The sequence below is a fragment of the Camelina sativa genome, chromosome 8 (genome assembly GCF_000633955.1).
Source record: "Camelina sativa cultivar DH55 chromosome 8, Cs, whole genome shotgun sequence".
NCBI classification, from domain to species: domain Eukaryota; kingdom Viridiplantae; phylum Streptophyta; class Magnoliopsida; order Brassicales; family Brassicaceae; genus Camelina; species Camelina sativa.
Window position 1 is genome coordinate 8,635,691 of NC_025692.1, and position 13,344 is coordinate 8,649,034.

The 13,344-nt window shown below is 36.2% G+C and overlaps 2 protein-coding genes across 2 annotated transcripts; one reads left to right on the forward strand and one right to left on the reverse strand.

The window, feature by feature from the left end:
* Positions 6,802 to 8,742, reverse strand: LOC104706745 (histone-lysine N-methyltransferase ATXR6). Its single transcript, XM_010422959.2, has 6 exons — positions 8,448 to 8,742; positions 8,102 to 8,188; positions 7,793 to 8,022; positions 7,565 to 7,665; positions 7,221 to 7,436; positions 6,802 to 7,133 (listed from the first exon to the last, which is right to left on the reverse strand). Exons 1-6 carry the CDS (start codon positions 8,707 to 8,709, stop codon positions 6,974 to 6,976), a joined length of 1,056 nt encoding a protein of 351 aa, XP_010421261.1. The 5' UTR covers positions 8,710 to 8,742; the 3' UTR covers positions 6,802 to 6,973.
* On the forward strand, positions 12,570 to 13,025 carry LOC104709331. The gene has a single exon (XM_010425963.1). The coding sequence runs from the start codon at positions 12,570 to 12,572 to the stop codon at positions 13,023 to 13,025; it is 456 nt and encodes a 151-aa protein (XP_010424265.1).

Consider the following 13,344-nt stretch of genomic DNA (forward strand, 5'->3'; position numbering starts at 1 on the left):
AAAAAAAAAAAAAAAAAAAAAAAAAAGTAAAATTATTTTTGTCTCCATATATTGGAGCCCAACACACAACTCCTTCAGAACTTTTTTTCTTAAAAAAGATTTTTCTAACAAGTTTCTTTAGGTTTTTGTTTGGGTAGTTATGGTAATAAATATAGATAAAATTATTACTAGGAGTTCTGGACTAAATAGGCAACAAATGAGAGTGATCGTTAACAGTTACATCATTTTTCCAACCTTCTTGTTACCAACTCGATAGTATCAAATCCTATACATATGAGACGTAGTGTAGACTTCCTACACTTCCAAGTTGTAATGATGTCAAAAAAAAAAATTAAAAGTTGTACGTAATATCAAATATAACTCAAAATGTTTGTAATAATATACGTTTAATTTGCATTAAGGAGAAAAAAGGAAATAAAATTTAAATGTACATAGGATATATGTATCATAGTATAGTAGTGTTCCGATACTTTATGAAAAGTGGTTCCCTATGAAAATTATCTGGCTAACTCAAATTTTTGTTTCTAGTCTAAAAAAGTCAGAACCAGCACTGTCAATTGTGTCAAAAATATATTAAATTATTTGTAAGTAACCTTCCTATCAATTTGGCCGAAATCCATTAAACAATTGTCTACATTTCAAACACAATTATAATGCTTTTTGAAATATGATTACGAAACCAACGTTGGCGATTTAATTCAAAGATCAACTCATACAAGTCTCTTTGATCAAACGGTTTGAAGATTATTTTTGAAAGTAGAGAAATAGTAAACGTCGGTAACCATATGGGACCAACTTCCACCCGTGTCAACATAATTGTCATCATTTTAACCTTAATCAACGACAATTACACACAAAGAATCTAAAGGGTGAGTGAGTTAAAAGCAAAAATGAAATTTAATTAGAAAAACAGTAAAAAGGATAAAAGTTGTATTATGCGCACCATTTTACATGACTCACTAAAACAAAAGCATATTGATGATAATTCATTTTTTTTTTTTGTGGCATAAGCTTGAGAAATTTGGATCTTTTTCCCAAACCTCGATCATTATTTTTCTTTTTACACTACTTCAGTTAATTTGGAAATATTGTATATCCTTTTTTTTTTATTGTCGTTATTTCTGATGTTGATCTTTTTGGTGACCAATTCTTTAAATTATTATTTTTATTATATAGATATACACACATTTCTCAAAATAAAAAAAAACGAGTTAACTTTAAGAAACATATTTAATTATCGAAGCCTAAATTATCTGCAACAGATATAATTACAATGGTAAAGTTGAAAATTTTCAGGGCAAAAATAGCTTAGGCCATTTTAAAGCAAAACAATACATTAGTAAAACACAAACCATATGTGGATTAGTTGATTTATATAACGCCATCATCAATCCAATGTTATGACGTTAAGTCGTACTATTGCAGTATTTTTGGTGAGAGTTTATCGACTTGTAAGGTTAAAGTTATGTCCAATATATATTTTGGATCGTTAAGTCGTCCAAAAAAGTGGTGTCGTATGTAGCAAAGCTTTTACTTTTCTAAAGAGAAAGAAATGATTATGATCCCAATTAGAAACCCTAACGTAGGGGCAAAGAGGGGGAGACACTGATTAGCTATTATAACCCTAATTAAAAGACAGCCCGACATTAATTATTTAATAATCAAAGTTTGCACGGATAGATATAGTTTTCAATGAGATAATGATATTTGGCTTTTTGTTAAGGGAACAAGAGATAATAATGATGTCGGTAATAGTTGGTTAGTCTGATAACCTAAGTCCTAACGACAAATTTCTCTATTTACACTTTGCTTTACTTTACGATTTTGAAACCAATATGTTGGCAATTTGTCTTCACATCTGTTGTTGTACAGTTGTATTAGTCGAGATAAAGAAACGAAATGTTCAACTTTTTCTTAGTAATTAATTACTACGTATTAACTTAATTCGATATGTTCGTTGCAAACAAAAGTAAGATCGGTGTTAGGAAAATTCACTACTAATAAATAAGTGATCAAATAGAAGCAACTCAATATTTGTTTTGTGAATAGGTTTCAGGAAATATGGTAGTTTTTCATTCAAAATAATATTAAAATAAATAATTTTGAGGAAATTTGTTTATAATTTAAAATATACTTATTGAATGTAAATAAATAAATATGTGTGTGTGCATAATATTTTCCACGACGAAAAATTGACTAAGCAACTTACAACATATTGATAGACAAATATTTGTATTCTAATTACCCAAAAAGAAAGTGAATTTATAGGTTGTTGCAATGAAAAAAAAAACTCATATTTAATTACAAAAGAAAAACTACAATGAAAATAAACAAATAGAGAAAGAGTGGCGTAAATCACGTGAGAACGATATCCAATAAAATTAGGCAATAAGCCTTTTAGATACTATATATATATATATATATATATATTACCCTTGAACTGCATTAATTATTAGAAATTAACGAATACAGAGTTGAACTCAGATTGAATACATAGTGGGATGGAGTGATGGATAATGAAATCTGAAACCATAAATCTTTGTGACTTAGCTAATTTATCAGCTAGGAGGTTAATCGCCTTGATATCCATCTGAAAATGATAATGTCAAATCTTGTTGCCCATCCTTGTATGTCTTGTATCCAATTGTAGATATCAAATCTTCTATTATTACTATTGATTGCAAAGATCAAAGTTTGACAATCACCTTCAAAAATGATGTTTGTGTATCCACTATTCCACGATTGTTGCATAGCATAGATTAGGCTCTGGCTTTCGGTTTCAATAACAGACTTCACTACATTACCCGTTGTTTGATCCGCTTCTTTGAAATGACCTTGATCATTACGAACTAACCAAGCTAATGTGGATCATCTTTCTCCATTGATGAAACTGCCATCATAATTGCATTTAAACCCACCAAGAGGGTGGTTTCTCCCAATTGTGACTTTCTATTCTGGAACTCATGGTGTTAGTTGGTAGTTGATGAGAATATTTTGTGCTTGATATCACAACTGCAAGCCATTCATATGTTTCTTGTTTTGCTTCTCTTAAATCCCTTTGCTAACTATGATTTAGTTTCTGGAAGGTGAGCTTGTTGCAACTTGTCCAGATCTTCCATAATATCCAGAATGGTAGTAGAGATAGCCTATCATAGTTCTTCTTGTGTTTGTGAAATTTCAGAATCGCTTTTATTTTGGATTCAAGAGTCTCACTTGGATATAAGAGAAATCTGATTAGGATGTTGGATCCTCGCCAAATCTGCAATGCATGAAGACAAGTGAAGAATAGATGTTCAGTTATTTCTACCTTTGAGACACACCGTTTGCAGAAAGCATTTGTAGAAATATGACGTTGCTCCAGCACGGCTCCTGTAACCAGGCTCCTGTAACCAGTGCTTGTGACAATAACCGCCATAGGAAATACTTAAATTTTGGAAGGATTTTTGTTTTCCAGATATCGTTTTTTATTTGTGGATCTCCATATGGGGGGTCTGGCTTGGAATTCTTGATGTGGGTGGTGAGTTGCAAGCTAGTAGCCTGATCTGACTGAGCAGATACCATTTTCTGTATAATGCCAACCAAGATACTCATGTTTCTTCCAGATGCTGAGTTTGATTGATAGAATGTGAGTGACATCATCTGAGTGGACTCTCTCCCTTATCAACCTCTCATTCTAGCTACTTTTGTTTGGTAGAAAGAAGCTATCCACAATGGGTATATCTAGTTGATATTCAAATGCTTTTGTATGCATCGGCAATCCCCTACTATAAAACGCAAGCCTTTTTTTAAGAGGTCCCGACCAACAAGAATTAATTGCCAGCCAAATGAAGGTTGTGTTCCCATAGAAGCATCGAGGATGTTTGATCCAGAAAAATATCTCCCCTAAGTGTACGAGATAGAAGGCTATTTGGATTTTGAAGGATTTTCCATGCTTGTTTGGCTAGTAGCGCTTCATTAAATTGTTCTATGTCTCTAAAGCCAAGTCCACCCTCTTTTTTCATATACTTCATTCGGTCCCATGCTACCTAGTGGACTGCATTGCCATTTTGTTGAGAATTCCACCAGTAGTTTGCAATAATCCTTTCTATATCCTCATAGATTCCTATCGGTAACTTGAAGCAGTTCATTGTATAAACAAACATCGCCAGAACAATTGCTTTCAAGAAAACCTCTTTCCCGTCTTGAGACAGTAACTTGTTGTTCCAGCCTTTTAGATATTATTATTACTAGGTGATTACCCGCGCTACGCTGCGGGTTTTCTTTTATTATATTTTTGTTGTTTTTATCATTTTAAATGTCATGTTTTGATGATTTGATCATTGTAATTTCTAGTTTTCTTATCATTCACTAATGCAGTTGAAATCAACGTATGAACAACTACTCTTTACATTGAAGTATTTATCTAGCTAGTAACCTTTTCAACAATATCACTCACACAAAAGGTACATCATAAGATTCATTTATGATCTTGTTTCGCTGGAAAAGAGAGAAACTTTGTTAGATCTTATAGAGACATAAACCTTTAATAATACAAAACTGACGAACAGAGCAATTTGCCACACAATTAGCTTACTTAGCAATGTTGATTTTATTCATCAATCTTGAGTGAGTGATCTTCTCATTTAGAGCCCAACCCTTCCCCTTCATCACAACATCTCTATATAAGATGAAAAAGTTTAACTTTAGTTAATAATGATTTTTACAATTAAATATAGACAATGATGAATGAATCATTAACTTTTGGAGTGGAATATGAAAAGAGGCTATATGTTTTAAAGTTAACATTAATTATAGACATGTGACAAGTTAACATTAATTATAGACATGTGACAGATGCTGCAATGATGATGTGACACTCATATGGAGAGAGTTAGCAAACTTTCATATATATGATTTACCCTTTTTCTTTCTCCTTTTCTATGGCCTCCATACAAATTAAAAAAACATGGTTAATGAATAATGATTTGTAATTCCATAACAAATAGGGATTTTTTTTAACAAAATTATTGGATTTGTAAATCTTGTGATGGCTTCCAAATTATTATTATTATTATTTTTTAAAATTAACTATAAGATAGGTAACTATATATAAGACATGCGAAAGCATATTCAAAGTTAACAAAATATTAGTTTTTTTTTCATGTCAGAATATTACAGAGCAAATATATAAATATATTAAGTTTCCTCTGGCCACAAACTCCTAGAAATATCATACCATATAATAGATTAATTTGTCACGACAACGGTTGAGATGTACCAAATGAACGTGGAAATCTGCTTTTGTAAGAGCAGCAATATCCGAGCTTAGACGGGATCCCCTGTGATTACAAAGAGTAAGGCAAGAGCAGACCGGGTTAGGGCCCAGTTGTAGAGGTCTTTAGATATCCTCACGTCGTGGTAATCCCTCACATTGCTGATAACTCTGCCTTTTTTATTTTTTTGATGGGACTAGTTTTTTAAGGCGCAAGAGTGTAATATTCTTTAACTCTTTCAATTTTCTCAATTTCTCTTACAGTTTGAGGTCAAAGATTATCTGAAAGCTGCACGTATGCATTGATCTCGTAAACGCCATAACCTCCTCCCAACAAGGAGCTTTGGTTATTCTTGAAAAAGTTTTCAGGTTTAACCTTTAACGGGAACTTAACAGTCACAACATCCCAAATTACCATAGCACTGAGTATAGTAGTTCCAAATTAGTACAATATAGTAGTTCGATAAATCATTATATCTTTTAACATAAGCTTCAGATATTAAGAAGACATAAAATTAAACATAGACTTAAATAACAAAACGAATTAGTGAGGGGTTTGTTTATTTTTTTTCTCAAAATTATTGGATTTATAAATTTCGCAATGGTGTATACATTAATTTGACAAAAAAAAAAAAGATTTAGTAGTTATGGCTTATGAGTGTCTAATATTAAGGAGTCAAAGAATGGTGGGGGTGAAAAGAAGCTTTTCCAAATAATAATAAATCATTTGTATCTCATTTACCAAAAAATAAAAAAAATAAATCATTTGTATCTCCAGGACTAAGCATGCAAATATGGGTTTCTCTTTTGTTGTTACTTGTTAGTGTTAAAGGCACTTAACTCTTAAAACATTAAAATTCCACCCTCTCTTTAACGTACAATCAACAGTAGCCCCCTAATTTTTTTTAATGCCTAATCAAGGACTTCGATTATACTATATAGAAAAGAAAGATGATTAAAAGTAATTACGATGGAACTTAAGTGACAGAATCAGATCTCATCAATCTTGCAAGTTGTATATAATTTTAGAGTGTACAAATTGGTTGTTCGATGTAGACAAAATCTTTGATAATGATCTATCAAAAAAGTTTGGTGGATAGATATGATTTCGACTACATATTATTGGTAGCTACTTGAACACACGACTAAGCTAGTTAATATATGTACTAATCCTAACCCTTGTTATTTGTTTTAAGTTTTATGAAGCATTAACATATGAAATTTGAGTGTCTTTTTGGAGTATTTTCACTAAAATAATTATCAAATTGTTTTCTGTACAACCCATCAAAATTGAATATATTTTCTGTTGTAGAATGTAAAAAACAAAATGGAAAAATACAGTATGTAAGTGTTGTGGGGTCACACAAATCAGAAAGAGTTTTTGATGCTAACTTTCAAAGTTGCTTGAAGGTCTCTTTCTCTTCCTTTAACAACAACAAATTTTATTCCGGAAAAAAAAAAAAAAAAAAAACAACAAATTTTATTTTTCTTCACTATTCTTTAATTATCAAAAAATAGTACACAAATTGTTACAACAAGGCTTCAAATTTTGGCCCAACCTAAGTTTCAAAAAAAAAAAAAAAAGTTTTGGCCCAACCTGAAATAAGACTTTTTCTTTTAGTTTTTTGAATTTTTGTTTGGTGTTTTTGTGTTTTTGTTTGTAATGGACAAGTAACCTTGAATAGGTTAAATGAATGTTCTTGTGTATATATCACAGGGGGGTTATACAAAATGTTCAGTTGGATACTCATGTTCATATCCGTTGTAATCATAATATAATCTCTCTCCTTTGGATATGTCTCTGTTAGCTACAAGTAGAACCCTAGCTTCTCCGTTGATGTTGAACCTCACACACTTCAGGTTCTGCTTCTTCCTCCCTTCTCTGAAATTTTCACAAAATGTTCAAAACACACAAATGACTACAAGCAATACTAGAATGTAACCATATTATAAGAGGAGAGAAACTCACGGTGAGTGATTGTTGATGCCGCTGATGAACCGTGCGATGTTACTACGTTTGTCCGGGCAAATAACGAGGCATTGAGTAGGATCAGAGGCATGAAGTAGAGTCATCATGCTGTCTCCATCATAGTCATCTTCTCTGTTGCTCAAATAATCAACATCTCCAACGTACTCTGTGATTATGGTCCAGTCTTTTATAAACCTGTCTGCTTCTACCGCAAACCTGTTCAGGTTTTCAATAAAATCAGAATTCAATACGATTCTAGATTGATAAATGCATTTCTTATCCAGTCATACTCTCTTTTCGGTTTAGAAATGTACAAAAAAGAAGCTAATAAGAAGGTTAAGTACCCTTCATAAGGATCGAAGACGACCATAAGAGGCGGGCATTCACCACGGTCCATCATATTCTTGCACAAGGCTAAGGTCTCTACACCATCTTTAGATAGAACCTGTAAGAAATTTGAATACAAACTTAACTTTTTTCTCTTGATACTAAACTCAAATGAATACTTTCAAATAGATGTGACTGAAGAACCGAACCGATGCAAATTCATATGGACTTAAAAATATATATACCTGCATGCCTCCTTTCTCAAAAGCAGCTTGGTTTGAAGATCTCGGAGCCTTGCCAGATACATAGGTAAGCTCATTGCTGAACTTGGTGTTGGAGGCTCTCAACGCAGTAGCAAGAGACGCCATCTGCTCGAGCCTCCTTTGAGAATCATTAGTAGGAATGTAAGAAAGAAGCTTTCTCTTCTTCTTTGACATCACCAAGCTAGTCTTTTTCCGTTTCTTCCCAACACTATCTACAAACATTTCCACTCTTCAGATTAAATACATCCTAACACAACACATTTGTGGATTTTGACTTAATAATTTACATACCTGAAGAAGAAGTTGAGAATTGAGATGAATCTGGAGACCGCTTAATCCGGAAAAAATCAATAATTTTAGTCTGAACAAGAGGGAAAGCTGCAAATTACAAAACTTTTCGTTAATTTATCATCTAAAAAATTGAAACTTTATAGAATCAAATGTGATACACATAACCTAAAACAGTTTCAAGTGATTTATAAAGTTCAAATCAAAATCAAATTCGCAATATCAAATCAAAGATAGAGATCAAGAAACCCAGAAAAATTCAAATCTAAAGCTCAACAATGACATAGGCGAATCAAAAGGAGGAAGCTTTGAGAATAGAGAAATATGGGTTTTAGCGAAAGAAGCTTACATTTGGGGATCTGGTGTTTGGAACAAGAAGGGCAGAACCAGGAGCCTTTGGGAACTGAAACGAGGATTGGTCTGAGACAAAAGAGATGAAACCCTTTATCGCATTTGTCGCAAAGAAGAAGCTTCGCAGGTTGTTTCCCGGAGTTGCATTCTTCGCAGACCGTATCCCAAGCTGAATCTGAATCTGAATCTGATACATCCGCCTGTGGAGGTTCGGATCTAGGGTTTGACGCCTGGGTTCTTCTTCTTCTCACAGCCACCATTGTTACGCTTTTTGTAGATTTACAAGAGAAAGAGTAAGAGAGAGATTATAAACATGAGATTGAGAGAGGTGAGTTGAAGAGTTGGCGCTCTGATTTCACCGGTTTTTCGCGGGGGAATTTTTGATTTGGCGCCGCTGTTCCGGTTTTCTCTAACCCGGTTTTATGGAATCAGGACTAGTGTTTTTGGTCATTCTTATCGGTTCGGTTCAGATAGAGCCAATTATCGAGCCAATCTTAAAAATCTCAGTCTCGGTTTACTCTGGTTATGATCTTATCAATTACTTGACATCAAATAATTATTAAAGATGATCTTACCGTATTATCCACAAAATCTATATGTTCAAATAAATGCAATAAATTTTGTAATTTATGGAGGTCTACAAAACCGTCCACTTTATCAATTTGTATTCTTTTTTCCCTTATGCGTAAAGTTTGTACACCGTATGTTCAAATGTAATTTTCTTTTTTAAAACAATTATTTTGGTTAAATTAATTCTTCATTATAATTTTATCTTGCAATTAATCAAACATAACATTACAATAACAATGTTAACTTGATTTATCTATCCATATGGCAAACTTTTACTACAAGTAATAACATCCAATGAACATGTTTGTCGTAAACAAAATCATACTTGTGAATCACCAACTCAACTGATTTTGTTTGATATTTTTTTTTATGATATTTATACTCAGAGATCTTCTCGAGACCCTTTACTAAATTTTGATAGAAAATTAATTGCAATGAATGCATGCGAGGGTTTTTTTCAAAGGGCTTTTGACCATTTCCACATAATAGATTATTCCTATATTAACATTAACATTATATATTATAGATTAAATCATATATGTATTTTTTGATTACAAACTAGTAGCTTTTTAGTGTAATCATATGTCAATACTATGTTAAAATTAATCAAACCAATCATAAATTTAAGCATAAAAAGTTAAGATTTGAAATCTAAAAAGTATGCTTTAAAGATTTACTAAATAATAGTAAATTATGAACAAAATTAGTAGAGATAATTTGAAATATAGTTTGGAAAAATAACTTTGTGGAAAATATATTATAATTAATATCACATATGAAAATTGTTAATAAGGAATATCCATAAAATTTAGCTACAATTTTAAAATTTTGTTAAAATATTATCTACTTGTTGTATTTAGTTCTATGATTTTAGGTACAAGTACAACAATGAGGATAACAAAAATAGAAGAAAAAATCATAATATAATATTTTAATCAAAAGTATATGACAAAACTTACATATTATATCTAATTAATTTAAAATTCTTAACATATCGATTGAAAAATTTCATATAAATATTTATACATATGAAAATATACTAACAAGATTAAAAAAAATTTGAGTTTGAAAAGACCCCACTTTTTTTTTATTAACCTAATAACCCCATTGTTGGATATGGGCTGCGCCCAATATGCCACTCGGTCCAACAAGATAAACTAATTTTGATTTCGGCCTGACAAGATTGTGAGAAAGTCATTAAACATTCCGCAGAGGGCAATCTCGAAAATTCGCACCAGGAACCCAAGGGAACCCTAGGTCAATAGTCACTTATAAAAGGAAACAACATTTATTGGAATCACCATCCTGACCCCCGGACAATACCTAGAGATCAATACTTTGCATCGAAAACTGTTATTGTCTTTTGTATAATCCTTTTTAGCTTCCGAGCTCGTCACTATTGACTTGTTAGTTCTCCTGTGAACTGACGAGATCGATCTTGACTCGTGTTAGTGACGACCTCACGTTTTCATCGTTAATAATAGAACTAGCTTCACTCTTTCCCCAAATACTTTATTCATCTAGTGTTGTGCAATCCCCAGTACAAACAATTGTCGCCCACCATGGGGCAAGAGTAGAACGCTTCTTTTGACGAATCAAGACCAACGGTCCTCACTTCCTCGAAGTTTCAAGACTCATGACGAACCCCATCGAAGACCTCAACGAAGCAATGGAGCAGCCAACAGAGCAGCGATGAGGGCGAACGAGAACACGAATTGTCCCCCCGCCGAGTTCCCTGTCGAACCCCCGGCCGAACTCCCTGCCGAACTCCCTGCCGAGCACAACCGAAGGCTCCCTGCCAAGCACAATCTCTCCGCCAGCGCCCGACGTGCCCTCTGAGCCTCTCGTAGCTGCACACGCCGAAGCCGAACCTGCCGCAGACCAGTTGGTCACCAACTCCGCCGCTCTCCTCACCGTCGCTCTCACCAACGCTACCACTCTCCCCAACGCCGCTCTCCCCAACGCCTTACCCGTGCAAAGAAGCAGACTCGATGACATGATGCAGGTCATTCTCGATCGTCTTGATGGCCAGGAAGTACGAACAAACGAACGACTCGAGGCAGCTGCACAAGAGGCCTCACAGAACCAAATCAGCAAGTTCCAGCGAAGGAGGGGCGAGCGCCGAAACGAATGCAGTCCTGCTAGCGAGAACGAAAATCCTCCCCCACCGCAGCTATCTGTGGAAGACCGATACGACAGCCACAGACGCCGCCCAGCGTCTATAATTGTAGGATCCGTTGACCGACACAGCAGAAAGGAGCCAACTGACGAGCAGCAGGACGGCCAAGGCCAGAGGAGAGGAAGTCCGCCGACTCCAACACTGCCGATCCAACAGTCCGAGGGAAATCTCAAGGACGAAACCATACGACACCTAGAGACAATGGTCCACGAACTCTCCTCAAAAGTCCACCGAGCAACGAGCTCCGCTCCCACCCTTGATCGAGTGCTCGAAGAAGTCCAGCGCTCGCCGTTTACAGCACGGATCTCCCGCGTTCGAGTCTGCTACGTGAACAAGTTCAAGTTCGTCCCGTACAACGGATTAGATGATCCGAAACCATTTTTAACTTCAATGAGTTTTGCAATCAGCCGAGCTCATTTCAGCGACGAAGAGTACAAAGCTGGCTGCTGCCAGCTATTTGTCGAGAATTTAGCCCATGAAGCTCTAGGATGGTTCTCCCGGCTCCCGCCACACTCGATAGGAAGCTATCACGAGCTGACCACTGCCTTTCTCCAGCACCACTCCACGTTTATGATTCGAGGTGCCTCGAACGCTGATCTCTGGAACATGTTCCAGCATAACAACGAATCTCTCCGCGACTTCATGGAGAGGTTTAATAGAATCGTCTTGAAGCTCTCGATCGCCGACGATACAACAATATCAGCTCTCCACAATGCTTTTGCTCACGGCTCCCTATTTAGGGAGAACATCATAATCCACAAGCCTTTGACTCTGGATGATGCACTACACCGTGCTAACAAATACATCGAGTTAGACGAAGAAAGGGCATCAAGGACGAACCTTCCAGAACCGCCGACCCCCAAATCGGCCAAAGGAAAAGAGAAGGCACAAGACGAGCATCACGAGCCTCGTCAACACTTTGACAAGGAGTACGCTGATAAGTTGGAAAAAGGAAAGAAAGTTCAAGAATTTGCAGTTAGTAATCAAGATCCCCAAGCATCTTCATCAAAGCCTTGGAATAACAAGTGGGTTTGAGACCCATCAGGTAAAGGTGGCAAAAAATATTGTGAGTACCACAAGTGAGCAGGACATTCAACAGAAGAGTGCCACACCCTCCAACAAGTATTGCTCGACAAATTCAAAGAGGGCCAAATTGACGTCGACATCGAGCGATGACAAATATCATCCCACAAAGATAACCACTTCTTTAACCCTGAGAACGAAAATCCGAGTAAGCGGTACAACACCGCCCCCGCGCCACAAAAAGGACCCGAAACCCTGCCCCACCCCCCACCATTAACCCATAAAAGGAACCCCGAGCCAGCTGAAGATGCGAACGCTCCAGCTCCGCGCCGAAGAATAAATATAATCATGGGCGGTCTGGCGGCTTGCCGGGACTCGGTTTGTTCTATCAAAGCTTACCGGCAAGGATTAGAGGTCAAGCGAGAATGGTTAGCTCAAAGCACACAACCTACTACGAACTCTGATCCAATCGTGTTCACTGAGGCCGATGCCTCGCGGCTAACTGGGCCGCACAACGATCCACTTGTGGTCGAGATGGAGATCAGTGAAAGCATGGTCACCAAAATCTTGATCGATATAGGCAGCTCGGTAAATGTCATTTTTAAGGACGTGCTCATTCAAATGGAGGTCGACCTATGGACTGCCGAGCACGACGTTCAACCTCTCACCGAGTTCGATGGTGACACAGTGATGACGGTAGGCACGATCATGCTACCAGTCTATGTGGGTGGGATGATGCATTGCATCAACTTTGCTATCATTGACAAGCCGATCGTATATAACGTCATCCTCGGCACTCCTTGACTGCATAAGATGAAGGTCATGGCGTCAACTTACCACCACTGTGCAAAGTTCTCAACTTCTAGAGGAATATTTACATTACGAGGGGATCCACTGGTAGCAAGAACCTGCTTCATTATTGAACGACAACAACGCAATGCCAGGACATTCACCATTTCGAACTTAGCCGAGCGGCCAGATAGTCGTGTTCGCCCAAACATCGAATCAGTCATCCAAGTAAACTCGTTGCGTAGGGATCGGTGCCGACCTGTCACAAACCGTCAAGGACTAGCTCGTAAAGTTCGTATGCCATAACCCCACAACCTTCGCATGGAACATGAGC

Coding starts and splice junctions, on each gene's coding strand:
- LOC104709331 (XM_010425963.1), top strand. CDS start 12,570: ATGGGCGGTCTGGCGGCTTGCCGGGACTCGGTTTGTTCTATCAAAGCT.
- LOC104706745 (XM_010422959.2), bottom strand. CDS start 8,709: ATGGTGGCTGTGAGAAGAAGAAGAACCCAGGCGTCAAACCCTAGATCC. Junction 7,437..7,564: donor GTCTTCGATCCTTATGAAGG/GTACTTAACCTT, acceptor AAACCTGAACAG/GTTTGCGGTAGAAGCAGACA. Junction 7,134..7,220: donor GGCATCAACAATCACTCACC/GTGAGTTTCTCT, acceptor TGAAAATTTCAG/AGAAGGGAGGAAGAAGCAGA.